This window comes from Orycteropus afer, unplaced genomic scaffold, assembly GCF_000298275.1.
Source record: "Orycteropus afer afer isolate SDZICR_OR568_19922 unplaced genomic scaffold, OryAfe1.0 scaffold00085, whole genome shotgun sequence".
Classification (NCBI taxonomy): domain Eukaryota; kingdom Metazoa; phylum Chordata; class Mammalia; order Tubulidentata; family Orycteropodidae; genus Orycteropus; species Orycteropus afer.
The window spans coordinates 7078819-7105124 of NW_006921672.1; the positions used below are offsets into that span (position 1 = coordinate 7078819).

General features: G+C 49.3%; 1 protein-coding gene across 1 annotated transcript in view; it reads left to right on the top strand.

Annotated features, from left to right (window-relative positions):
* The window catches only part of ARHGAP23 (Rho GTPase activating protein 23), a 79037-nt gene that overhangs the window by 46191 nt on the left and 6540 nt on the right, over nucleotides 1–26306 (top strand). The window contains exons 12-22 of the mRNA XM_042781121.1: nucleotides 4791–5114; nucleotides 6351–6412; nucleotides 6718–6893; nucleotides 7593–7714; nucleotides 8096–8251; nucleotides 11666–11744; nucleotides 20451–20524; nucleotides 20791–20880; nucleotides 21494–21619; nucleotides 24454–24495; nucleotides 25073–25169. Coding sequence (XP_042637055.1) covers nucleotides 4791–5114; nucleotides 6351–6412; nucleotides 6718–6893; nucleotides 7593–7714; nucleotides 8096–8251; nucleotides 11666–11744; nucleotides 20451–20524; nucleotides 20791–20880; nucleotides 21494–21619; nucleotides 24454–24495; nucleotides 25073–25169 — 1348 coding nt within the window. The remainder of the gene's footprint in view (nucleotides 1–4790; nucleotides 5115–6350; nucleotides 6413–6717; nucleotides 6894–7592; nucleotides 7715–8095; nucleotides 8252–11665; nucleotides 11745–20450; nucleotides 20525–20790; nucleotides 20881–21493; nucleotides 21620–24453; nucleotides 24496–25072; nucleotides 25170–26306) is intronic.

Here is a 26306-nt window from a genome sequence, read left to right on the forward strand (position 1 = left end):
GAAAAGATTAAAGTTGTCAGGGATTTAATTTTACTTGGATGCACAATCAATGCCCATGGAAGCAGCAGTCAAGAAATAAGACGACAACTATTGCACTGGGCAGATGTGCTGCAAAAAACCTCTTTAAGTGTTAAAGAGCAAAGATGTCACTTTGAAGATTAAGGTGGGCCTGACCCAAGCCATGGTATTTTCAGTTGCCTCATATGCATGTGAAAGCTGCACAGTGAATAAGGAAGACTGAAGAACTGATGCATTTGAATTATGGTATTGGTGAAGAATACTGAAAATACCATGGATGGCCAGATGTGTCTTGGAAGAAGTACAGCCAGAATGTTTCTTAGAAGCAAGAATGGCCAGATTTCGTCTCACCTCATATTGTCACAAGGGACCAGTCCCTGGAGAAGGATATCATGCCTATAAAGTAGGTGAAGAAAGGAAAGACCCTCATTAGATGGATTGACACAGTGGCTGTGACAATGGACTCAACCCTAGCAAATATTGTGAAGATGGCCAAAGACCAGTCAGCATTTCGTTCTGTTGTACACAGAGTCACTGTGAGTCTGAGCCGACACCTAACAACAACAGCAACCCCTGCAGGGTGACAGGAGGATGGAGGGGTTCCTGAAAGCTGAGACCTGAGGATATGTGAAAATCCACAAAGCAGAGGGAGTAGGGAGAAGAAGAAGTGGCCTGGGAGAAATGCAGGAAGGGGCATGCTGGAACCTAAGGTGACATGAGCACAGAGGTGAGCATGGTGGACAGCCAGGCATCTGCCATTGCTTGGGGGACCGCAGCACCCAGGGGAAGCCTTTTCAGGGTCTTAAGTGTGTAGTAGGGAGGTATGTGATACCAGGTGACAAGCGCTGCACCTGTGGCAGTTGGAGACAATGCCATTGCTTTTGTCCAGGTGAGCAAAGGTGGGGCCCTGACCAGGGTGGTGGGTGGTGTGGGGCTGAGGGGAGGGGCACTTGAAATAGAGGTTCAAGGGAAGGATGGCCCTAGCTTTCTGATGGCAGGAAGTGAAAGAGGACAGAGGAGGAGATGATGGCCTGACTTGGGTGTGCGAGGGAGGGGTGGTGGGTGGTGGGAGCATCCCCTAAGGCAAAGGGCACTGGAGAAGGAGCAGGTCTGGAGAAAAGAAGCAAGGGGTTCTGTTGGGGCCGTGTGAAGACCGAGAGCCTGGGAACATACCCCAGTGGAAGTGTCCTGGGGACAAAGGCTGGTGGATGTGGCCCTTAGCGGGCAGGCTGGCACTGGAAAGAGTTGTCCTTCAGTACACCTGCAGCCGCAGATGTAACTAGCCCACGCAGAGTGCAGGCACGGAGCACAGGCAGAAGCCTTGAGCAATCCTGACTTTCAGTGGCTGGGAGAAGAAGTGGGTATGCAGAAGGTGAGGGTGCTGATGGAGGCCTAACAGGAGAGCCAGCAAGATGGGAGGTAAACCAGGAAGGGGTGAGCCAGGCAGGAGGGGAGCAGCTGTGCCAGCTGAGGTGAGTGAGGAAAGGGAGTCAGCCCAACTTTTGAGCCACTGGGAGGGCACTTGTGAGAACCACTGGCTCCTCCCTGCCTGGCACCTCCCTGCCAGGCACTATCCCCTGGCTGGGGCCCCCTGCTAACCTGGGCAGGGAGGGAGCTGGTCAGCTGTGGAGGACAGAGGCTTCTGCTCCCTTCCTGGCACAACCCATTTTCATTCCCAGTGCTGTGGCCTGGCTGTTAAGGAGAGTCCTCAGTCAGCCTCAGGGCCATGGTCTGTTCAGGGTCCTGTTTGCCAGCCAGATGTCATCTGACTCCAGTAGTTCAAACCTTTCTCATGTCCCTTCCCAGCCTCCAGCTTTGTTCATTGACCATAGACTGTCAGGCAGAGAAGGGTGGGGACTGACATGTCCCCACATCCACAGCTCTAGGATTTGAGCCTGGAGACCAGCTAGCTCACCTCTCATTTTAATGACAGGGGACACTGATGCCAGGGGAGGGGCTTGACCCATTCCCGGTCACCCATCTGGTTCCATCTCAGAGTGGTGCCCTTGTCACCATCTCACTGCCACGTAAATATTCTCTGAAGGAACCCTGCTGTCTCCCTTCCCTGAATGTCAGTCCCCTTCCTGGTCCAGCAGGTCTGTGATGGTGGGCGGGGTTCACTGCTGGGATCCACTGGACAGGAGGCAGATGTGGGCTGTGTTCATCGCACCAGCTGTGAGCTTTCCTCATCTTTTGCTCTGAGGGCAGATGCTTGTGCTGGGTGCTGAGTGGTGGGTGAGCAACCAGCCAGAAGAAAGGAGCTCTCTGTCTGATGGGGGAGTTGCAGCCCCTGCGTCAGGGAGTCCCGAGGGTCATTAAAGGACTTATTCAGTAATTACTCATGATCATGTTTCCTGTGCCTGGACAGTTCCAGGCTCTGGGATATGGAGGGCAAGGAGAGACAAGCTGCCTGCCATCCAGGAACTTACAGTTCATTGGGAGAAATCAACAAGCAGGATAACCTGAGCTTGCAATGTATACTGCAAGGAAAACCAGCAGAGAGATGCTATTGATCTTAAGTTGGAAGCAAGGAGAGAGTTGCCTTTAGGAAAAAAATGGTCAGAGAAAGCCTTAAAGAGGAGGTGATGTTGGTGATGTCTGAGCGTAGACCCAAGAGGTGAGGAGTCAGCCACATGAAAGGAGAAAAGGGCTCCAGGCAGAAGGTGTGGCAAGTGCAAAGGCCCTGAGACAGCAAAGACGTGGCTGTTCAAGAAACTGGAAGAGGCCCTGTGACTGGGCAGAGTGAAAAGGAAGGAGGCAGAGAAGATGGGTTTGGAAAGAGGTAGGGGCCAGATCCCGAAAGGCCTTGGATGTGATTCCAAAGTGATGAGTACCCTTGCTAAGCCAAGGGAGAGACAGGATCTCCTTTACTTTTAAAAAATGCTTCATGCATCTGCTGTGTGGAGAATGGGTTGCTAGGGGTGAGTGTGGAAACAGGGAGGTTCTTTGCAGTTGTTGGGGCCAGAGGTGTTGATGGCGTGGATAAGGGCCGGGAAGTTGAAGAAGGTGGCAGGTGATATTTTGGAGGCAATTCAGTTGTGACTCCCTGGTGGATTGGCTCTCGGGGGTGAGGAAGAGGAAGGAGTCAGGGCAACTGCCAGGTTTCTGGGCAACTGGGTGGACTTACTGAGCTGGAGAAGATGGGAGTGGAGAACAGGTTTGATGGGGAAAGTCAAGTGCCCTGTAATGGGCAAGTAGCCTATGAGGTACCTATTGGACATCTGTGTGGAGATGCCAGGCAGGTATGGGACTGTGGCTCAGGGAAATGGTGGGCAGGGATGTGCACTTGGGAATCTCCATCAGCAGACAGACCAGATTTAGAGCGAGGTGCATGGGTGATAGCCTTGAGGGAGGAGGTTCGGGGGAGAGGAGGGACCAGGATGGCGTTCTGGGCCCACCTTCCTGTAGGGCAGCGTTTCTTGACCTCAGCACTGTTGACATTTTGGGCCAGATAATTCTTTGCTGTGGGCACTGTCCTGGGCATTGTGAGGTATTTAGCAGCATCCCTGGCCACGACCCCCTAGATGCCAGTAGCCCTCCCCACTTGTGATCACTAAAAATGTCTCTAAACCAAAACCAGACTCATTGCCGTTGAGTCGATTCGACTCATAGGGACCTCTCCTTGGGTTTCCAAGGCGATATCTCTACAGAAGTGGATTGCCCAACCTTCCTTCCAGGGAGCAGGAGCAGCTGGCTGGTGGGTTTGAACCGCCAGCCTTCTGGTTAGCAGTCAAGTGCCTTAGGCACTATACCACCAGAGCTCCTGAAATATCCCCTGGGGCTGACTTGCCCTGATTGAGGACCACTGATCTAAAGAATGTGTGGGGAGTGGGCCATGGAGGAGACTGAGAAGGAGCCAGTGGAATTAGGAAGAAAACCAGGGAACATGGGGGACCCGATGTCAAAATAGGATTTGGAAAGGGAAGACACGGTGGCTGTGTCTGAAGCTGCTGAGAGACCGAGTTACAAAAAGGGCCAAGAATCCACTGACTTTGACAATGTGGGGGGTATGGGGGCCTTGAGAGTAGTTTCCAGGGAAAGGGGCACCGCACAGTCTTGAATGAGAGGCACAGAGGGTAAGTGCTATGCAGGGAAGCAGTGTCTTGAGAGGGTGTGATTTGCACAAACTGTTTATTTAAGGTGGGTGGTGCAGGTTAGGGGCTCTGATGGCAGGCCCTCCTGCCTCTGATGCCCATATAGAAAAAGTGAGAGCCCATGGTTTCCAGCCAAACAAAAGACAAGCATATGAGTTGAACATTTACCTCAGGTAGATACACTCCTCGGAGAGAATAATCATGGGAGAAAGAAGGGCTGCTTATGCACAGGGAGACAGCTCAGGGGGCAGGAGTGCATGGAGGGATGGACACTGGGAAGAGGTAACTATGGGGAGGAAGTGGGAGGGGGCTGTTGCATTGTGGTAAAGTGTGGTCAATGTCTTGAGACAAAGTGTATGTGAACTGCTGTATGGAAAGTGAATTTGCTCTGTAAATCTTCACCCAAATCTGTATCTATCTATCTATAAAATAAAATAAAATAGAAAAAGTGAGAGGTTAGATATCCTCTAAGGGGATCGAGAATGATGGAGAGGACTGTCTAGGCAGATGGGGGGCTGGAGAGCTTACTGGTGACTATGGGCAGAAGGTGGGCAGTGTGGTGGGGGTCCTCAGTGCTGGCCACTGTCTGCTACTTCTGGGGTTGTCTCTGGCTCTGGGCCGGGCCTCTCACCCCCTCCCCTCCCGTCTCTCCTCCCCACCCTGTGTGTTTCCCTGCAGAAAGCGGGCAGCGGCCTGCGCCAGTGGAAGCGGGTGTACGCTGCGCTGCGGGCGCGCTCGCTCTCGCTGAGCAAGGAGCGGCGGGAGCCCGGGCCAGCGGCGGCGGCGGCGGGGGCTGCGGCGGCCGTCGCAGGTGAGGACGAGGCGGCGCCCGTCTGCATCGGCTCCTGCCTGGTGGACATCTCCTACAGCGAGACCAAGAGGAGGCACGTGTTCCGGCTGACCACCGCTGACTTCTGTGAATATCTCTTTCAGGCTGAGGACCGGGATGACATGCTGGGCTGGATCAGAGCGATCCGGGAAAACAGCAGGGCCGAGGGCGAGGTGAGGGCGGTGCCCAGGCCCAGCCGGGCGGGGCGGGGGCGGGGAGAGTGGGCAGGGCCTGTCTGTCCCCAGGGGCGGCCCCTCGCCAGATGTGGGACCTCGCTTGACCACTCAGAGTCTCCTTTTCCTCTTCTGTAAAATGGGCCACCAACGGTCCACCTTGCAACTCTATCCACCTGGGTTTGGGTGAAAATGAGATAACACTCATGGCAGAGTCCCTGGTGTCCAAGATGTACAGTAACTGGCAGTAACTGTAATAACAGTAATGATGATAATTATTATTGTTACTGTTATTACTGCCTTAGGCAGGCTGTGGTGCAGAGGTCAGCTCCAGGCCAATCTCAGGTCCTCACAAGAAGTAAGGGAGGCGTCTTCTCTAGGGGTGCATTCGAGAATGAGGTGCCTCTGCTTCAAAACTGTGCCTGCCCCTTCTGACAGGGCTGACCTGTCTGCAGGGGAATGAACAAATTGACCTTGGGAGGAGGCCAGGAGGCTTGGCCTTTGGCAGCAGGCGGGCAGGGGTTGAGCCAAGGGCTTTGGCAAGGGTTTTGGAAGAACAAAATAATGGCACCCTATCTGCCAGGCAGCTATACACCAGGGTGCAGGCTTGGTGTGGGGCCTGGGCTGGGTTTCTACCCCCACCTCAACCCCCACACCTCAGCCAGGCACCTGCCCAACGGGGCCTCAGTACAACCTGCACAAAGCCGTGCAGGGTCCTGGGCTGGGGGTTGGTCTTCACCCAGCAGCAGCATGCTCTGCCCATGGGGTGAAGGGGAGCCTCCTAGGCCACAGACAAAGCAAGGAAGAAAGAACCTGGAAGCTAGGGCTCCTGCTGTGGGGGCCTGGCTGGGCTGTCCCCAAAAGGGCATCGGCAGGGCTCCCAAGTTGCCTGCACTGTCATACTGCTGCCCCTCACTGGGTATCTCCCTTGTGCCTGTCGGGACTGTGATGAGTGCCATGTGTATAACTTTGCATCCCAACCCTGAGGTTGCCCTGTTGTCACCCCATGTTACAGCTGAGGAGACTGAGGTCAGAGAGGCTAAGTGGGTTACCCAAGGCCACACAGCTGGCGAGGGGGTGCCTGAGACACAAGCCCTGGTCTCTTTTCCTCCTCCCCGCCCCATCTGTGCTCTCCACCTGGCAGATGGAGAAGAAGGGAGACGAGGCAGGGCCAGGGACGAGCCTGGGGAGGGGCTGGACATGGGCGCTGACTTGCTCTCTTCTCTCCTGCTTCAGGACCCCGGCTGTGCCAACCAAGCTCTGATCAGCAAGAAGCTTAATGATTACCGAAAAGTGAGGTGAGTCCCAGCCCTGGCCAGTGACATGGGATGGGGGGGCGGCGGGGGGAGGCTGCCCTCTGGGCAAGGTTCCTAGTGGAGTAGTCTCCATGGGGTAGGGGCCTCCAGGCAGGGGATGTCCACCTGCAGGCCCCGGGACTGCCCCTGGGGGCAGACAGGAGGGTGAGGAGAGTGGAGGGGGTGGGGAGGCACACCCAGGGGCTCCAGCCCAGATAAGCACAGGACCGCCTGAGGGGGAGGTGCGAGGTGGCGGTACATACTGGGCAGCCCCAGATGAAGACCCTCCTCTCCTGTTTCTTACACAGCCATAGCTCTGGGCCCAAAGCTGATTCTTCTCCCAAAGGCTCTCGCGGCCTGGCGGGGCTCAAGTCTGAGTTCCTCAAGTCTGAATTCCTCAAGTCCGAATTCCTCAAGTCCGAATTCCTCAAGCAGAGTACAGTTCGTGGCCTCAGGACTCAGGACCTGCCTGCAGGGAGCAAGGGTAGGGAGGTGGCTGTTGAGAGGGGGTGGAGGGTGTGTGTGTGGGTATTAGGACTCAACCTGTGGGTCTGCAAAGGGAGAGATTTTGAATGTGTGTATACGCATGTGCACATGCATGTCTGGGCACGTCTGTGTGTGCAAGCATGTGTATGTGTGTTGTCTGTGTCTGTATGCCTGCTTTCTTGTGCCTGTGGGTGTGTGCCAGGGTTATTCCAGTGGGTGTGTGCTAGTATATGCCTGTGTGAGCCTGGGGACTCGAGTCTGATTCCCCTGCACGTGGTCCCAGGTCTCTGCTCATGCACCTTGCAGGATGGGAAGGGCATCAGTAGGGCTCCCAAGTCACCTGGAGGTAGTCGTTTCCATCTCTACATTTTTGGCTGTTGGAAAGTTCTTCCTTTGGTTATACCAGAATCTACAGCTCCCACCTCCTGGTCCTAGTTTTAGTTTCTGAGGCCACATGGAAGTCCTTATATTCTTATGAGGCCTCTCTCCCCCAGGGTAAATGGCCTCGTCCCTTCAGTCTTCTCTCTGGGGATGTAATTTCCTGTCTGTCCGCAGCATCTTGGTTACTTCTCTGTTGGGAGTCCCCATGTGTCCACACACAAGTGAATGTAGCATGTGAGTGTGTGTGACCACATGTGATTGCGGCCTCTCCCTGCATCCCCCAGCTCACGCTGGCACTCTGTTTCCCCCATCCCAGATGACAGTGCTGCCACTCCTAAAGCCCCTTGGGGCATCAACATCATCAAAAAGAATAAGAAGGCAGCCCCAAGAGCATTTGGGGTACGGCTGGAGGAGTGCCAACCAGCCACAGAGAACCAGGTAGGTCCCCCCAGGCTCCAGAAGTAGGGAAGGGGAGAACAGAGGCACTGAGGTGCACGGGACTTTTTAGAACCAGCTCCCTACGTCATGTTACAGCTGGGAAAACAGCCCAGAGAGGAAGGGACCAGCTGGGCCTCCCAGGGTGGGAGCAGCAGAACTGGGTCTGATGCCAGAGTCCCTGGCCCAGCCTGGACCCCTTCTCTGACCATGATGAGGCCCCATAGTAGAGGCAGCAAGGGGCTTCTATTCCCGACACAGGGTTCCTTCCCAGCAGCAGCTCTGGGCCTGGCATTGCTTCTACTGTGACCTCCCCATGGCCTCTGGGTCCCTACCCTAGTGCAGCCTGCACCCTCCTTAACACCCACCTGCCCATGTCCCCAGCGTGTCCCCCTGATCGTGGCTGCGTGCTGTCGCATTGTGGAGGCTCGGGGGCTGGAGTCCACGGGCATTTACCGAGTGCCTGGCAACAATGCTGTGGTGTCCAGCCTGCAGGAGCAGCTTAACCGTGGTCCCAGTGACATCAACCTGCAGGATGAGGTGGGTGCCCCCGAGGGGGCCTGCTGGGGGTCTGCGGGATGTGGGCCCGGGTGGTGTGAGGGGTACTCTGCTGAGGGGGGTTGGGTGGTCCAGTGTCACAGTCATTGGACCCGTCGCTGTGCCCAGCACTAGGCTGGATGAGCAGGAAGCATCACTCCCAGACTGAGGCCTATACAGATGAGTACCTTTTTGGCCAGGGAGCCTTGAGGCAGAGGCTGGGTGGGGAGCAGGAGTGGTCAGAGACTGCTTTGTTGGGAGATGGTGTTTTGAGTGGACCTTTAGAATGAACAGTCATCTGAAACCAGCTGCTGTCATCAGCTCCGACTCATGGCGACCCCATGAACTGCACTCAGTAGGGTTTTCAAGGCTGTGTGACTTTGTGGAAGCAGGTCACCAGGCCTTTCTACCAGATGCCTCTGGGTGGGTTCAAACAACCTTTCAGTTAGTAGCTTACACAACCCAGGGATTCCTTTAGAAGGAGTTGTCGTGGTTGTTGTTGTTAGGTGCTGTCAAGTCTGACCTGACTCATAGTCACCTCTCCTTGGGTTTCCGAGGTAGTATTACTTTGGAAGTAGATTGCCCAGCCTTCCTTTCGAGGAGTGGCTGGTGGATTTGAACCGCCAGAGTGGAGTTCACTAAAAGCCAGGGAAAGTCAAGGAAGGGTGTTCTAGGCAGAGAGGATGGCACTGGCAATGGTGCAGACTTGAAAGTTTGCCAGGGTTCCACAAGCTTTCTCTATAAAACCAAAACCCAAAGCCTCTGCCATCAAGTTGATTCTGACTCATAGCAACCCCCAGTGGGTTTCCAAGGCTATAAATCTTTATGGATGTAAATTGCCTTCCCTTCCTCCCACAGAGCAGCTGTTGTGTTTGAACTGCTGACCTTCTGGTTGGCAACCAAATGCTTTCTCTGTACGGGGCCAGATAGCAAACGTTTTAGGCGTTGGGGGCTGCCGCTGCCGCTGTTGGTACTGCTGCTCTCTTCTGTTCCTGGTGCTCCTCTGCTCCGCCCTCCTCCTCAGCTCCGTTTCCCTTCCTCCTCCTCTGTTTTCTTCTTCTGAAAATGCAAAAACTACTCTTAGCTCAAAGGCTGTCCAAAAACATGTCTGTGGTTTGTGGATTCCCAGCTTAAAGAGACAGCACGTGGTGTTTTCTGGAGCCGCTGGCAGGTGGGGGCACAGCTGACCAGATGACATGAGACCAGCTCAGGAAAGGCTGTCATAACCACACTTAAGAGTTTGCAGCAGGGCCTGTGGTTCTCAGACTGTGTTCTCTGCACTCTTAGGGTTCCCCCGAGGAGCTGGGGGAGGCCAGGACCCTCATCTGTGCTGGAACTGGAGCAGCCCCTTTGGTCTCCCTGCCATGTTAGGTTTTCACGAACAATTTCATTTCACAAAAGGGGTTCTGCCGGAAACTTTTTTTTTTTTTTTTTAAACCCATGTATCTGGGCAGGGAAATGCCTTGAGTCAAATACTGTATAGCTTCACGTGGTCCTTAAGACAGAGTTCATGGGAAGATGGGGAGACACAAATACACGTGACATCAGGGACAAGAGGGAAGGATGAGAAGTTGTCATCAAGGATCAAATTGTGTGGTGAGGAAGGAGAGGATGCTGAGGGTGGGAGCAGGTGGTAGACCAAAATGCTCAAGTCTTTGAAAGTTGAGTAGGAGGGGACAGGCAGGAAGGAAGGTGGTCCGGGCAGGGATGATGGCATTTTCCAAAATCCAGAGAAGGGTTTGAGAGTCGGAACAGAGAGTGGATGCATCTCCTGGGCTTGGAGATGGGGAAGTGAGGCCCAGAGGGACAGGGAGCTGTTGATGGCTGCACTGGCCTTTGACCTTGATCCATGGGCAATAGGGAGCCTGCGATGGTTCTTGTTGTTGTTGTTGTTATGTGCCGTCGAGTCGGCCCCGACTCATAGCGACCCCTCCTTGGGTTTCCGAGGCAGTATCACTACGGAAGTAGGATTGCCCAACCTTCCTTCCGAGGAGTGGCTGGTGGGTTTGAACCACCAGCCGTCTGGTTAGCAGGCAAGTGTCTTAGCCACTATGCTACCAGAGCTCTTAAGCAGAGACAAATGAGAATGGGGTTTGGGAAAGAGTAATGTTTCAGCTTGTGCGTAAAGGATATGAATGAGGGAGGCAGAACAGGGGATTTCAGTAAGAAATTACTGAAACATTGGGAGCACAAGGGGTCAGGAGGACTTTGTGGTGCCGAGAGGATGGGGAAGATAGGAGGAAGTGCTACATGTTAACTATATGAGGGAGAGGAAGGAGAGGCAGAGAAAAAAACCGAAAGTTTGAGCTGGCGGCTGGTGGTATCTGTTTCTGGCTGAAACTAGGGACTGTGGGGAGTGTACTTTTGTTTGTAAAATTATCTGGCATTAAGTTGTGGATCCACTGTAATGAGTATACATACGATAGAATTGTGTCTCTTTGTTGTGGGTATAATGTTGCATTCTGGGCAGGAATTGTTCTGAGCCAGTTCCTACCGAGGTTTTTGGCACTGTTTTGTTGTGATGTGGAGTAATTGCGCTCCCTGGTGGTCAGAAGGAGCAAATGACCCTCAGTTCTTCATTCTTGCGTTCAAGTAGCAAATTACTGATTTAGACCAGCCAAGTGCCAGCTAACATGCTAGCTCGGTGACGGGAATGCAGTGGAGAATAAGACAGATATGATCTCTACCCTTTATGGAGCTTACTGTCCAGCAGTGAGAAAGGCATGATCAAGAAAACACATGCAAAAAATAATCACCTATTATTTGTCTATGTGCCATGGAAGAAACAAAGTCAGGGCTGTGATACAGGATGATGGGGCAGTGGTGGCAGTGGCTACTTTAGCTGTGGCAGTCAGGGAAGGCTTCTCTGAGGAGGTGATATTCAGGCAGGATGAGGAGTCAACCATACGATGGACAGGGAGAGGAAGTTCTAGTTGAGGAACAGCAAGTGCAAAGGGCCTGAGGCAGGAAGGATTGAGGCATGAATGATTGCTGTCATCATACTTAGACTTTGAGGGTAAAGGAAGGGGGCCCAAGGGTGACTCTTTACTAAATGGGGAATGCTGGGATGCAAGAGCTGAACCTAGCACTAGTAGGTCCAGTGATGGGATAGAGAACGAATGCTCACGTCTGTGTCCACAGTGCCTGGCCCAAAGAAGGCATCTGGTACTTCCTGTGGATGGGAAAATATTGGAGCCTACTGGGCTGGCTGGAGCAGGGAGGGGCTGGGGCTAGGGCCTAGATGGGACTCTCTTCTGCTGCCATCATCTCTGGAGAGGATGGAGCTTAGAGCAAGTGGATCACAAGGAGGAGCTGGGCTGGGTTCCACTCTAGGGTTGAACTAGCACCTGGGGGTCTGGGGGTTTGGGCATCTGCACTGGGCCAGGCTGTGGCTTGACACATTTGTCCTCTTCCCAGCGCTGGCAAGACCTCAATGTAATCAGCAGCCTGCTCAAGTCCTTTTTCCGGAAGCTGCCCGAACCTCTGTTCACGGACGGTGAGTAGGAGGTGAAAGTGGACGATGAGGGAACCTGTCTGTGTTCCACTGACCACTTTGGTTTGGTTTGTTGGTTTTACTTTTGTTTTTTTAATGTAAAAGAAATATATGCTTTTGAAAACAACAACAATAACTTAGCACTGACATGAGTAAAGGTCGCTGCACTCCCCTATTTCTTTTCTCCAGAGCTTAATCTACCACTTTCTGAACACTGTGCCAAATGCCACTCCCTAGAACACATGAGGCAGGTCCTATTATCACTGCCTCATAGAAGCAGAAACTGAGGCACAGAGAGATTAAGTTCCTTGCCCAAGGTCATACAGGTTGTGAGTGACAGAGCCAAGGTTCGACCCCAAGCATCTGGTTCCAGAGCCTGCTCTTGACCATCTGCTGAGCTGCTTATTAGCAGTTTGTTGTGTGTCATTTCTGAGCCTCTTACATGCATGACAAAGACACATATGTGGATGTGGGGTTTGGAGTTTGTTGAGTTCCATGGTAAATGCTTAGCATCCAGCTCTCCAGGGGAGAAGAGCCCTGATTTGTAGCATTTGCCAATTTCTTTGGTGTAAATAGGTCCACCATGGCCAATTTCAAGCTACCAATATGATGCCACTGTTGGGAAGGGTTGTATGCAGCACTAGTGTGATGGGCTCCAGCATGCTACTAGTTGGGTTGGTCTTAAAAAAAAAAAAAAGAAACCTGTCACTGTCAAGTCAATTCTCTTAGTGACCTTCTAAGACAAGTAGAACTGCCCCACAGGTTTTCCAAGGTTGTAAATCTGTGTGAAAGCAGACGGCCTCATCTTTCTCCTTTCGGTTAGCAATTGAGCACTTTAACCACTGTACCACCAGGGCTCCTTGTTCTTAAAAGCGGGGCTGTAATTTTGAGATTCATTCATGCCAGTACAGAGAGTTCTGCCTCATCCTTCTTTTAGGTCAACCACTTAGTATTTAATCTAAATAGACTTTGATTTCTTTAACCACCCCTCTATTGATGGATATGTGGGTTGTCTTCAAATTTTTTACTATTACAAAACATTGCAATGACTTTCCTTGAACAAGTCCTTGCAAGCCTGGATGCGTGTTCTCTAAGTAGATTCTTAGAAGTAGAATTGGTAGGTCAAGGTCCCGGTGAACATTTTTGAAACTTAATGTCAAATTGTAAGGCTCTCTGGTGGTACAGTGCCTAAGGCATTTGACTACTAATCAGGAGATTGGCAGTTCAAACCCACCAGCCACTCCACGGAAGGAAGATGGGGCAATCTTCTTCCATAAAGATTTACCACCTCAGAAACCCAGTGGAGGTCATTATGAGTTGGAATCAACTCTATGGCAGTGAGTTTTTAAAGTTTTTTCAGATGTCAGATTGTGCTCTGAGGAGACCCTAGTTCCCACTCCCACTAACAGCATAAGCAAAGCTTTGTCTCACTACCTCCCGACCGACATTAGGTGTCATTAATATTTTAAACTTTTGCTAATCTGATGAGGGAAATGGTCTCTCATTATTGTTTTCATTTTCATTTCCTTCATTAGTAGGAAGATTACCTATCTTTTCATTAGTGTATTGGCCTTTTTTGTTTCCTTTGCATTTGACTATTCATACTGTGTGTCCATTTTTCTGCTGAATTGTTTACCTTTTTTCTTATTGATTTGAAGGAGACAACCTTTTTGTATAGTATGAATATTAATCCTTTGTTAGTTTTTGCAAATATTTGCTCTAGGTCTACATTAAGGAGCTCTGATGGCATAGTGGGTAAGGCATTTGGCCACTAACAAGTAGTCCAGCGGTTCAAACCCACCACCCACTGCTCTGCAGGAGAAAGATGAGGCAATCTACTTTCGTAGATTCTACTTCCCAATAGGGGTTGTTGCTATGAGTCAGATGCAATTTGATGGCAGTGGGTTAGGTCTACATTTGTCTTTTAACTTTTTAGTATTAAAATTAAAAAGAATTTTTTATCCTGCGTAGAGAGGGAGAACAATGTGGAACAAAACTCAAAATCATTTGGAGGCAAAAAAAAAAAGAAGGTGGGGACCAGGTTTGCTAGTCCAATAGAGCCTGGTGGAACCACTGAGACTATGGCCCCTAGCTGCCCTTCAGGTCTGGAATTGAACCCACACCTGCGGTTTCCAGCCAAACAAAGTACAGGCATGTGAGTTAAACATTTACCTCAAGTAGACACATGCCCTGGAGAGAACAACCATGGGAGAAGGAAGGGCTGCTTATGCACAGGGAGACAGCTCAGGGCGCAGAAGAGTATGAAGGGATGGACACTGGGAAGAGGTAACTATGGGGAAGAAGGGGGAGGGGAGCTGCTGCATTGTAAATTTTGGTCAATGACATGAGACAAAGTATATGTGAACTGCTGTATGAAAAGTGAATTTACTCTGTAAATCCTCACCGAAATCAAAATAAAATTTAAAAAACAAACAAACAAACAAAAAAAACCAATTTTTAAAATGTAGTCAGAGCTATTAATTTTTCTTTAATAGCATCTCAAGTTTAGGAAGACTTTACAATTATAAAATTATTTTCTTATTTTTTCCCAATGTTTTTATAATTTTAATATTTAGCACTGTAATACAGTTAGATTTGTATATTGTGTGAGATAGAAATTAAAATTTTTCTCAGAAGGCTAGCCAATCATCCTGGTAACTTCCTGATGATTAGAAGTGCCTTGTGATATAGTAAATACCAACATGGTCTGTTTCCCTCCTTTCTGTCCTTGTCATTATTCAGCTTGTCTGTTTCTCTTCCAGTACCATACTGCTTTGGTCATGCTACTTTGTAGTATGTTTCATTGTCTGGTAGGTCAAATCCTCCCTCATCATTCTTACTTTAAAAAAAAAAAATCCTTGATCCAGATAAAGACACCACAAGAAAAAAAAATTACAGACCAATATCTGTTTTCAATATAGATGTATAAATTATCAACAAAATATTAGCAAACTAAATCCAACAGCATGTTAAAAGAATTATACATGTTGACTAAGTGGGATTTTTTTCCAGGAATGCAAGGATGGTTCAACATAAGAAAATCAACCAATAAAACACACCATATTCATAGAAGGAAGGAAAAAAACCCACATGACAATCTCAATCAAGAAAAGGCATTAGACAAAATCCAACAGCTTTTATGGTAAAAACATTCAACAAACTAGGAATAGAAGGGCAATTCCTCACCATGATAAAGGATATTTACAAAAAACCCACAGCTAACACACACAATGGCGAAAGACTGAGAACTTTCTTCCTAAAATCAGCCACAAGACAAGGATGCCCACTTTCACTACTGCTATGTAACGTTGTGCTGGAAGTTCTAGCCAAAGCAACTAGGCAAGAAAAAGAAACAAAAGGTTCTTAAAAATTGGGAAATAAGAAATAAAACTATCTCTATTTACAGAGGACATAAGTCTATGTATATAAAATCCTGAAGATTCCATATGAAAGCTGCTAGAACCAATAAACAAATTCAGCAACATTGTAGGATACAGAGTCAACATACAAACATCAGTTGTGTTTCTGTACACCAGTAATCTGAACAAACTGAAAAGCAAATTAAGAAAGCAGTTCCATTTACAAAAGCATCTAAAGGGATAAAATACTTAGAAATAAATTCAACCAAGGAAGTGAAAGACTTGTACAGTGAAAACTAGAAAACATTGCTGGAAGAGATTAAGGAATATCTAAATAAATGGTAAGATCCTGTGTTCATGGTATTAGAAGACTTAATATTGTTAAAATATCATCACCACCCAAAGTGATCTACAGATTCAATGCAATCACTATCACAATTCCAACAGCCTTTTTTTTTTTTTTTTCTAGAAATAGAAAAGCCAATCTTCAAACTTATGTGGAATTGCAAGGGGCCCTAAATAGCCAAAACAATCTTGAAAAAAAAGAACTAAGTAAGAGAACTCATACTTCCTGATTTCAAAATGTACTATAAACCAAAAAAAAAAAAAAAACCACTGCAATCGAGTTGATTCCGATTCATAGTGACCCCTGTTAGGTTTTTGAGGCAGTAAATCTCTATGAAGTAGATTGCCCAATCTTGCTTCAGTGGAGTGGCTGGTGGGTTTGAAACACCAGCCTTCTGGTTAGCAGTCAAATGCCTTAGGCACTGTGCTACCAGAATTCCTAAATGTACTATAAAGCCCCAATAATCAAAACAGTCTGGTATAATGATAGACATACAGACAGTGGAATAGGATGGAGAGTTCAGAAGTAAACTCATATGTCTATAATCAGTTATTTTTTGACCAAGGTACCAAATATATTCAGTGGGGGAAAGAATAGCCTTTTTGACAAATGATGTTGGGACAACTGGGTTTCCATGTGCAAAAGAATGAAGTTGTTCCCCTACCTCATACCATGTATGAAATTAACTCAGATTGAATCAACAGCTCAAATATAACCGCTAAAATCTAAAACATTTAGAAGAAAATACAGGAGCAAATCTTCAGGAGTTTGTATTTAGCAATGGATTCTTAGATATGGACACCAAAAGCATGGACACCAAAAGCATGAGTACCAAAAAAAAAAAAAAAAGAAAAATTAGACTTCATCAAAACAAACAAAGAAAAACTCTGTACATCAAAGGACAGTATCAAGAAAGTGAAAAGATAATCTAAGAATGGGAGAAAATATTTGGAAATCCCATATCTGATCAAGAGTTAATATCCAGAATATAAAGAATTACAGTTCAACCAGCACAAGAACACTAAGGAAAAAGAAGACACAGAGAAGCTCACGAGAAACACAGACAACAAAGGCAAACACTTTTGCATACACAATACTGCACTGTCAGTAATAGCAAGCATTAATCTATGGGAGGATGCATAGGTGGTGGTGTTGTTATGTGCCGTCGAGTTGGACCCGACTCATAGCGACCCCTCCTTGGGTTTCCAAGGCAGTATCAGTACGGAAGTAGATTGCCCCATCTTCCTTACAAGGAGTGGCTGGTGGGTTTGAACCGTCAGCCTTCTGGTTAGCAGTCAAGTGCCTTAGGCACTATGCTACCAGAGCTCCCAATGCATAGGTAGACAGGCTAAATAATCAGGTATGGCTCTGCAAAAGGTAATATTCCCATGACCATATATCAGTTTGGCAGAACATACTTCTATGTACGTGTTTGTATGTGCTCTAAGAAGATCCATTTATGTAACAGAGCTAACAGAGGGCAAAGTTACAACTTCTTAGCCACAGCCAAACACCTTGATGGAGTGAGTTAGTGGGGCCATGGGCTCAGGACCATGGTTGTCAGAGACATCAAGCTCAATTGGCATAACATAGCTGTGGTGGTTATATTTGTGTGTCAACTTGGCTGGGCCTGGTTGAGTGGCTGGGCAGCTGGTGGTAGTTATTACCATGATGAGACTGGCAGTCAACTCCATGGTGGGATCTACCACAAGCAGCTGAGTAGCTGCTTTGGGTATGTGGTCTGCCTCCCATATATAAAAAGCAGCTTTGGGGATGGTCTCTAGCCTATGGCACGCTTGAACCCTGCATGTAGCCTTGTCATTGTTTAGCAACCTGCCATGCTCTGCTGACCTTGGGACTTAGAATGGACTTAAATTAATGGTCTGCCATGTGGTTTGGTAACATCTGGACTGTGCCTTTTTATTTGTCAACCTTGGGTTTGTCAGCCTCAGCAGCTAGCAGCTGTCTGAGTGAAGAAACACCTCCAGCTTCAGTGGGCCGGGAGCAGGAGGCACACTTGAAGCCCAAGGTCGAGAGGCTTTTTGAACTTGGACTTAAAGCCTCCAAACTGTAAGAGAATAAACTCCTGTTTGTTAAGGCCATCCCACTTGTGGTATATTTCCTGTCAGAGAGGCACTAGGTAACCAGAACAATAGTACACAAAAACATTGCTCTACATCCTACTTTGGTGAGTAGCAACTAGAGCCTTAAAAACTTACAAGCAGCCATCTAATATGCAACAATTGGTATCTCCTCATCCAGAGAAAAGAAAAATGAAGAAAATCAAAGACGCAAGAAAACCATTAGTCCAAGGGATTAGTGAACCATTTGAACTTCAGCCTACATGACCCTGAGATCAGAAGAATTAGATGGTGCCTGGCTACCACTGTTAACCACTCAGAAAGGGCTCAGAATAGGAGATCCTGGATAAAGTGGGAGAAAAAAAATAGGGGACAAAACTCAAAATCATGAAGAAAGACCAGGCTTACTGGTCTCATAGAGACTGGTGAAACCTCTGAGACTATGGCCTCTAATCATCCTTCAGGCCTGGAATTGAACTTACTCCCATGACTTCCAAACAATAGACAGGTATATAAGGTAAACATTTTTACCTAGGTACACTCCTGAGAACAGTCAACCATGGAAGATCAGAAGGGCAGCATTTGCGCAGGGAGATACCTCAGAGGGCAGGAATGCATAGGAAAGGATACAGGGAAGAGCTAACTATAGGGAGGAAGTGGGAAGAGAGCTGTGACATCATGGGAATTGCAATCACTGTCATGAAACAAAATACGTATGAACTGTTTAATGGAAAATGCATTTGTTCTGTAAACTTTGACCCAAATCACAATGATAAATAAATAAATAAAAGGGGGGACTATAATTCAACAAAAAGACAGTATGTATGTGTGTGTGTGTGTGTGTGTGTGTACAGGAGCTCTGGTAGCGTAGTGCCTAAGGCACTTGACTGCTCACCAGAAGGCTGGTGGTTCAAACCCACCAGCCACTCCTCGGAAGGAAGGTTGGGCAATCTATCTACTTCTGTAGTGATACTGCCTCAGAAACCCAAAGACGGGTCACTATGAGTCGGGTCTGACACAACAGCACATAACAACAACAACAACAATAACATACACACACACACACGTATATATACATATATATAGAGAGAGAGGGAGAGAGAGAGTTGTTATGTGCCATCGAGTCAGACCCGACTCATAGTGACCCCTCCTTGGGTTTCCAAGGCGATATCACTACGGAAGTAGATTGCCCAACCTTCCTTCCGAGGAGTGGCTGGTAGGTTTGAACTGCCAGCCTCCTGGTTAGCAGTCATGTGCCTTAGGCACTATGCTACCAGAGCTCCTATATATATATATATATATATATATAAAAAACAAAAAAACAAACCCATAACTGTCAAGTCAATTCTGACTCTTAGTGACCCTATAGGGCAGAGTAGAACTGCCCCATAAGGTTTCCAAGGCTGTAAATCTTTATAGAAGCAGAGTCTTTCTCCCATGGAATGGCTGGTGGGTTTGAACCACTGACCTTTCAGTTAGCAGCTGAGTGCCACTGGGGCTTCTATATGAATGTTATTCAGCCATAAAAAGAAATGAAGCTCTATTACATGCGACAACATGAATGAACCTTGAAAAGTTTATGTCAAGTGAAATAAGCCAGACACAAAAGACCAAATACTATATAATAATCCTGCTTAAATGAGTTATCTAGAGTTGGTGAATGCAGAAAGTATATTAATTTGCAGAGGCTGGGGAGAAGGGAGAGTGGACAGTTAACACTTAATGGGTACAGAGTTTCTGCTTGGGGTGATGAAAAAGTTTTGGAAACAAATAGTGGTGGTATACAACACTGAATCTAATTCCACTGAACTGCACACTTAAAAATGGTTAAAATGGCAATTAAAAAAAATTTTTTTTTGTAATTTGGGTGAAAGTTTACAGAACAAATTAATTTTCCATATAGCAGTTGATACATGTTTTGTTTCATGACATTGACTTCAATTCCCCACAATGTCACAGCTTTCTTCACACTTCCTCCCTGTAGTTACCTCTTCCCTGTGTCCTTTCCTATGCATTCCTGCCCTCTGAGGCATCTCCCTGTGCAAATACTGCCCTTCTGTTCTCCCACAATTGATCGATTGATCACTCTAAGGAGAGTATCTACCTGATGTAAATGTTCACCCTATATGCCTGTCTGTGGAAGCTCTGGTAGTGTAGTGCCTAAGGCATTTGACTGCTAACCAGAAGGCTGGCGGTTCAAACCCATCAATCTACTTGGGCAATCTACTTCTGTAGAGATACCACCTGGGAAACCCAAGGGTCGCTGTGAGTCGGATTCGACTCGATGACAGTGAGTTTGTGTGAATTTATATGCTTGTCTGGAAGCCACAGGAGACGGTTCAATTGCAGGCCTGAAGGGTAGCTAGGGATCATAGTCTCAGGGGTCTCACCAGGCTCTATCAGACTAAAGTGGCAAATTTTATGTTATATATATTTTACCACAATAAGAAAAATATACCCTTGACTATTCTTGTATATTTACTTGTCCAGCTGAATTTTAGAATGAACATAATCATGTTCCATCTTAAAAGTTCCCTGTGGACTTTTGAAGGGAGGTAGGGAGAGCCTGACACAGGAGTGTGTGGTATTTGGAGACCCCTTCCTCTTTCAGGGTAACCTTTCTCTTCTGGTCTCTGATCCTTGGTGTCCTGGAGACCAAGCAGGAGCTTCCTTTCCAGTATCAACATACAACTCAGGTCTTTTTTCTTCCCAAACACACCTGGGTCAACCCTTGTCAGGTGCACACCTGGGTACAGGTGTCGTGGGCTCAGACACAAATACAAAGTCCCGGTGCACCAACAGTCAGCATAAGCACAAGACACTGAATCCCAGCAAGCGCCACTCAGCCAGCTGGGGCCTGCCCGCCCTGAGAGTACACGAAGGGGCTGCCCCACCTCTCTAAAGAGTCTTCACTGTGTTCTAGACAAATACAACGACTTCATCGAGGCCAATCGTATTGAAGATTCAAGGGAGCGGATGAAGACGCTGCGGAAGCTGGTAAGGCCAGAGAGATGCTATAGGGAAAAGGCACTGGTGGGCCAGGCTGGGAGAGCACCACCTGTCCCTGGAGGCCCAGTGCCACGATGCCCTCGTGAGCCTAGAAAGACGCTTCTCACTCTGAGCCTCAGTTTCCCTATCTGTACAAGGGGAAGGCAGAGGGAGGATTCCAGACCCTCAAGTAAAGCAGTGAGAGCCCCTGTGAGGCACAAAGGTCGCGGGGAGCATTATAGCCTGACTTCATGCCCCTGCTCTCTCCCACCCAGATCCGGGATCTCCCAGGACACTATTATGAAACACTCAAATTCCTTGTGGGCCATCTCAAGATCATTGCTGACCACGCCGAAAAAAACAAGGTAGGTGTGTTTTCAGCATGGAATCTTGGGAAGCGTGAGGTTTAGGGCATCTCCTCTGGCCTGCCCTTCTCCTTTAAAAGGTCCTTCTCTCCCCACCCTGTCCCCTATACGCCTGCAGTGCTTCTCCCTGGAGAGCTCTCTCCTGGATTTCTGAGTCTTCTAGAGGTGGAGAGCCACAGCTTCCCTGGATTTGATGGAAGTCCATCCTCTGATCTAGCTCAAATCCCTTGCACTGCATTTTCCTAATCAAACTCCTTGCATCTTCTTATTCTTCAGTGAGGGGGTGGGGATGAGGAGAGCTGTAGGATTTCTCCCAGTCCTAAAATAAACCCTAGGGACCATACCTCCCACTGCTAGCAAGGGGAGGTGCTAACCGCTCAGGGTTGCTGTGTCCTGAGTGTGCCGGTTCCTACCAGGTGCTAGGTGAATAGGGTTAGAATCTGGCCTGTGCTGTTTGTCCAGTGATGTCATGCCCATGCAAGGGGTGTCTGGCCCTAAACTGGGGCCAGCTCAGGGTGTGGTCTGTGACAGGGGCCCAAGGGAGGCCTGGGAGGTGTGGGAGGTCAGAGCTTGACGCGGTGTTGACCCTGACCTGCTTCTCTCCTCTGTCCAGATGGAGCCCCGGAACCTGGCCCTGGTCTTTGGTCCAACTCTGGTAAGGACATCTGAGGACAACATGACGGACATGGTAACACACATGCCTGACCGCTACAAGATTGTCGAGACCCTGATCCAGCACGTAAGCAGCCTATCTGTGCGTGTGCCCTTTGAACCCAGGCTGTGTCCCTCTGAGCACCTGGCTTCTGCTCAGCCCGAGGGAAGGCTTAGATAGTTGAAGAAAATGCCGCTGGGATGCTGAGTGTTTCTGTTTGGAAGTAATAGGCTTTCAAGGCAAAACAGGAACAGAGTCCAGAATCCCTGTCGCTCTGGGATGTTGGGTCCCCAGCAGGAGGATCAGGAGGCCTCTGAGCTTCTAAAATGAGTGTGAGAGTCTGAGGGAGGAGGAAGGCCCACGAAGGTGGACGCAAGGCCCAGGAAGGTGGACGGAGGCATGCCTTCAAGAAGATGGTTCAAGGACAGGCATGCTCTTGGAAATGGACAGATGGGGGCAGAGGCAAGAGCACAGCTCTGGCCTGGGAGCCAAGAGGCCTGGGTACTAGTGACACCTTCCCTGTAGGCCCCACTGAGGCTTCAGGGAGCTAATGGTGATTCCCTGTGTGTGGGGGGTGTGGGTAGGGTGGGACAGAACAGAGAGCATGGGCCTGAAGTGGGAGTCCTTCGGGGACCCCGCACTGCTGCTTCATGTGTCTTTATCTGGTTGCCTCTCTTCTTATGGGTTTGTGGAGGCACTAAGAGCAGCCCCCCTTGTGTTTCTATATATTCTTGTTATTGCCCATCAAAGGATGAGAACCCTAAGTGGCCAGCAGAGGGCGTTGGAGGCATTGGTCCTCCAGAGCCAAAACCCAAAGGCACCTGAGCTGGAAGGGGCCTTAGGCATCCAGACCAGTCTACAGAGGATGGAGGGGAGGTATAAAGAGGAGCAGTGATTTGCACGCATTGGTGGTATTTCTCCCTTGACTTCTTGTGTCTGAGCGTTGCTATTGAGAGTTCTAATTACAACTGATACTTGTTACTTTGTAGGCAACTGTCTTTATTTTTTCAGATAACTTTTAAGAGTTTTATCTTTAAGATCCTTAAGTGAACATGTGTGTTTAAGTGTGAGGTTTTCTCTTGATTTCTTATCCTGTCTGACATTTATGAGAAAGTCCTTGCCTTTTTTTCCTCCCAGGAGACCTCTTAATAGCTCTCTCCTGGCACTGTCCTCTTCTGGGTTGGGAGGCTGCCCACCCCCAGTTGTCAGTGGGGAGCGCTATGTCCTGTCTTGGACTCTGGGAGTTCTAGCAGCCATCTCTGGTGTTCTCCTGCCAATAGACTTGGCTGGCACTAGAGGGCGCTGCGGCCTCCATGCCTTCCCCTTAGCAGTAGGGAGGGTACCACAGTGTTGTGCTCAAGACAATGTTGGGTGAAAAACAGGCAAAAAGAGAAGCGCTGTTCTGTGCTTGGTCCTCTCCCACTCCGGGATTCATTTCCCTCCCACACCAGGGCCCAACCTTTTCCCTCTGGTGGTGTAGTGCCTAAGGCATTTGACTGCTAACCAGAAGGCTGGCGGTTCAAACCCACCAGCCACTCCTTGGAAGGAAAGTTGGGCAATCTACTTCCGTAATGATACTGCCTCAGAAACCCAAGGAGAGGTCACTATGAATTGGATTGGGCTCAACGGCAGTGAGTTTGGTTTTCTGAGGGTTTCTCACAGTTTGGGGGGCTGGACTCCAGGATCCGCCAGCCTCCCTCTGAGACCTCCTGTAACCGGGCCAGCCCCGGGGCTGTTGCAGAGGAAGGGGAAACCCTGGCTTTTTTTTTTTTTTTTAATAATATTGTATTTTCGGTGAACTTTTACACAGCAAATTAGGTTCTCATTTAACAACTGCTACACAAATGTTTGGTGACAATTGATTACATTTCTTTCACTGTGTGTCACCGTTTTCATTAATTCTACTCTGGGTGTTTAGCTTCCAGTGATCTAGTTTCCCTGTCCCCTTACCCCTTCATCTCTGCTTAGAGTAATTGGTCTCATATAGGAGCCCTTGTGGTGCAGTGGTTAAATGCTTGGCTGCTAACCAAAAGGTTAGCAGTTCAAACCTCCCAGTTGCTCCGTGGGAGAAAGATGTGGTGGCACTCTGCTTCTGTGAAGATTTACATCCTTGAAAACCCTATGGCACAGTTCTACCCTGTCCTGAAGGTTGCTGTGAGTTGGAATCTACTCGATGCCAGTGGGTTTGGTTTTGGGGCTTTGGTTTGGTTTCATATAGATAATTTTTAGAAGGTGCACAGTACTCACTGGGAATATTCTTTATTTTATGAATCAATCTGTTATTTAGCTAAAAGGTGACTTCAGGGGGTAGTTTCAGCTCAAGATTTATGGAGTATCTCAGGGTGATAGTCTTAGGGACTCCTCTAGTCTCAGCTGATTCAGTAGGTCTGGACTTTTTTTGTTGGGGGGCATGGTGAAAGTTTACAGAGCAAATTCATTTTCCATACAGCAGCTCATACACATTTTGGTTCATGACATTGACTGTTGTTCCCCATAATGTAATAGCTCCCTTCCCACTTCCTCCCTGTAGTTACCTCTTCCCTGTGTCCTTCTTTCCCACGCATACTGCGCCGCCCCCCGCCCCATGCAAACACTGCCCTTCTGTTTTCCCATGATTGATCGCTCTAAGGAGTGTATCTACTTGATGTAAATGTTCATCCTATATGCCTGTCTGTTGTTTGGCTGGAAGCCATGGGAGTGAGTTCATTTCCAGACCTGAAGGGTAACTAGCGGCCATAGTCTTGGGGAAAGTCTGGACTTTTTAAGAAGGACCATTGCCCCTCAGTGCCCTCTCCTGCCCTGCACCGTTCAGCACCTAAGTAGGTCCTTGGGACCGATCAGGTTGCAGCGCTCATGCCTCCGGGTCTTCCCTCAGCCCCTTCCCATGCTGATTTATTTGTTTCCTTTTGTCTCCCCCGCAGTCAGACTGGTTCTTCAGTGACGAGGAGGACAAGGGAGAGAGAGTAAGTGATGCAAGGGGCTGGTGTGGAGCGGGGTCTGGTCCCAGGTGGGGGAAGGGGCAGCAAGCCTCGGGCAGGGAAAGATCCCTGTCCTTGGGGCCCCTGCAGTTTGATGGAGGAAACACAGACCCTCTTCTGAGGATCCTCCAGTCTGATGGGAGAGACATAGTCCTTGCCTTCATGAGCCCAGAGTCAGATGGGGGAGATAGGCCCCGCCCTCAGGAAAGAAAACCAGTCCAGTAGGCGAGGCAGTCCCCACACTGTGGTCTTCTGTGGAAGACAGAAGTCTTAGGAAGCTCTAGTCTGATGGGAGAGACACAGCTCCTGCCCTCAACTGAGGGAACAACTCGGGGGCCTGCAGGGGTTCCGTCAGGTGCTGGGGAAGGCACAGTGCCATCCAATGGGGATCATATAGGAGGCCCTGCCTCCAAGAGTGCCTGACTGATGAGGGAGCTGTCCCTGCCCTTGGAGACGCAGTCTGATGGAAGAAGCATGGGCCACCTTCAGAGCACCCCATTCTGAAGGGTGCATGGTCCAGCCATCTGAGGGCGTGCTGGCTGACCCTCCTTCCTCTTTGCAGACCCCTGTGGATGACAAAGAGCCTCAGTCAGTGCCCAACATCGAGTACCTCCTGCCCAACATCGGTAGGACGATGCCTCCTGCTGACCCAGGTTCAGGTGAGTTCAGGCGCAGAGGAGTGGGATGCAAGCTGGGGGGTGGAGGGTGGGGAGTAGGGGGATGGGGGGGGGGGGCTCTGCACTACTGAGGGTCCCAGGTGCCTGGCCAGATGACCAGCTTCCCTGCTTTTGCCCAGTGGGGCCCTCCCCTGCTGCTAAGCCTGCAGCATGGCAGGGCCCTCTCCCTCTGGGGAAGCCCTGCTTGCCCTGCCTGCCCCTGCCTGGTCTCCTGGGCCGCCAGGCCCCGGCTGGGTCAGAGTGGCCCTGCCTCTGTTTGCCCTCCTTCACTGGTTTCCTACCTGAGCCTTTAATTTCTTATGGGCTGTGCGGCCTTCTGGGCATGTTCTCTTTTTAATTTTTCTTCCTTTTTTCCTGCACCCCCTCCGCCCTTCTCCTTCCTCTTTTCCCTGTACTCCCCTCTCATCCCCCCTTGACCCTGCTCCCTTCCTTTCTCCTCCCTACCACCCCCTGTCTCCTCTCCCCCTCCAGCGGACCTGTTGGAGATTTAAAGGGTACAGTGCGGTTTTGCGCCTCGGTCACTAACAGTGGCGGGTGATTATAAGAAGGCTGGGCAGGCATGAGGGGGAGGGGAAGTGTCTTGGACCTCTCCCTGATGTACCAGTCACCCATGCCCACTAAGAACCCTGACCCCAAGAGGCCCTTCTCAGGAACGAGGCACTGGATGGAGCCAGATCCTATCTTGCCAGGAAGCGTGGCACAAGGTGGCTGCCCTCTGCAGTCCCCAACTCTGCTGCTTTCCCTCTGTGCTGAGTCCTGTCCCCTCATGGTCATTTGCCTGCGAGAAGCTCTGCTGGTAGTGCAACCTAGCCTCTCCTGACACCCAGGATGCCACCTCCAGAACCTTCTCCATATCTATAGCTCCTGCCTCAGTCACTCCAGGGGCTAGCTCTTCCTACTTCAAAACCCAGAGCCCCTGCTCACTCAGCCCCTCTAGTTCTGGGGCCTCTGGCCCTCTCATAGCTGAGGAAAGATGATTTACATGCCCAGAGACAATGGCCAGTGCCTCCTGGGCTGAAGTCACTGACGCCCTGCCTCTTTCGTATTTGACTGGTCCTTTTCTGACAAGGAATCCTTGGGTGGTATGACTGGTTCAGGGCCTCTGAGAAGTTGGGAGTT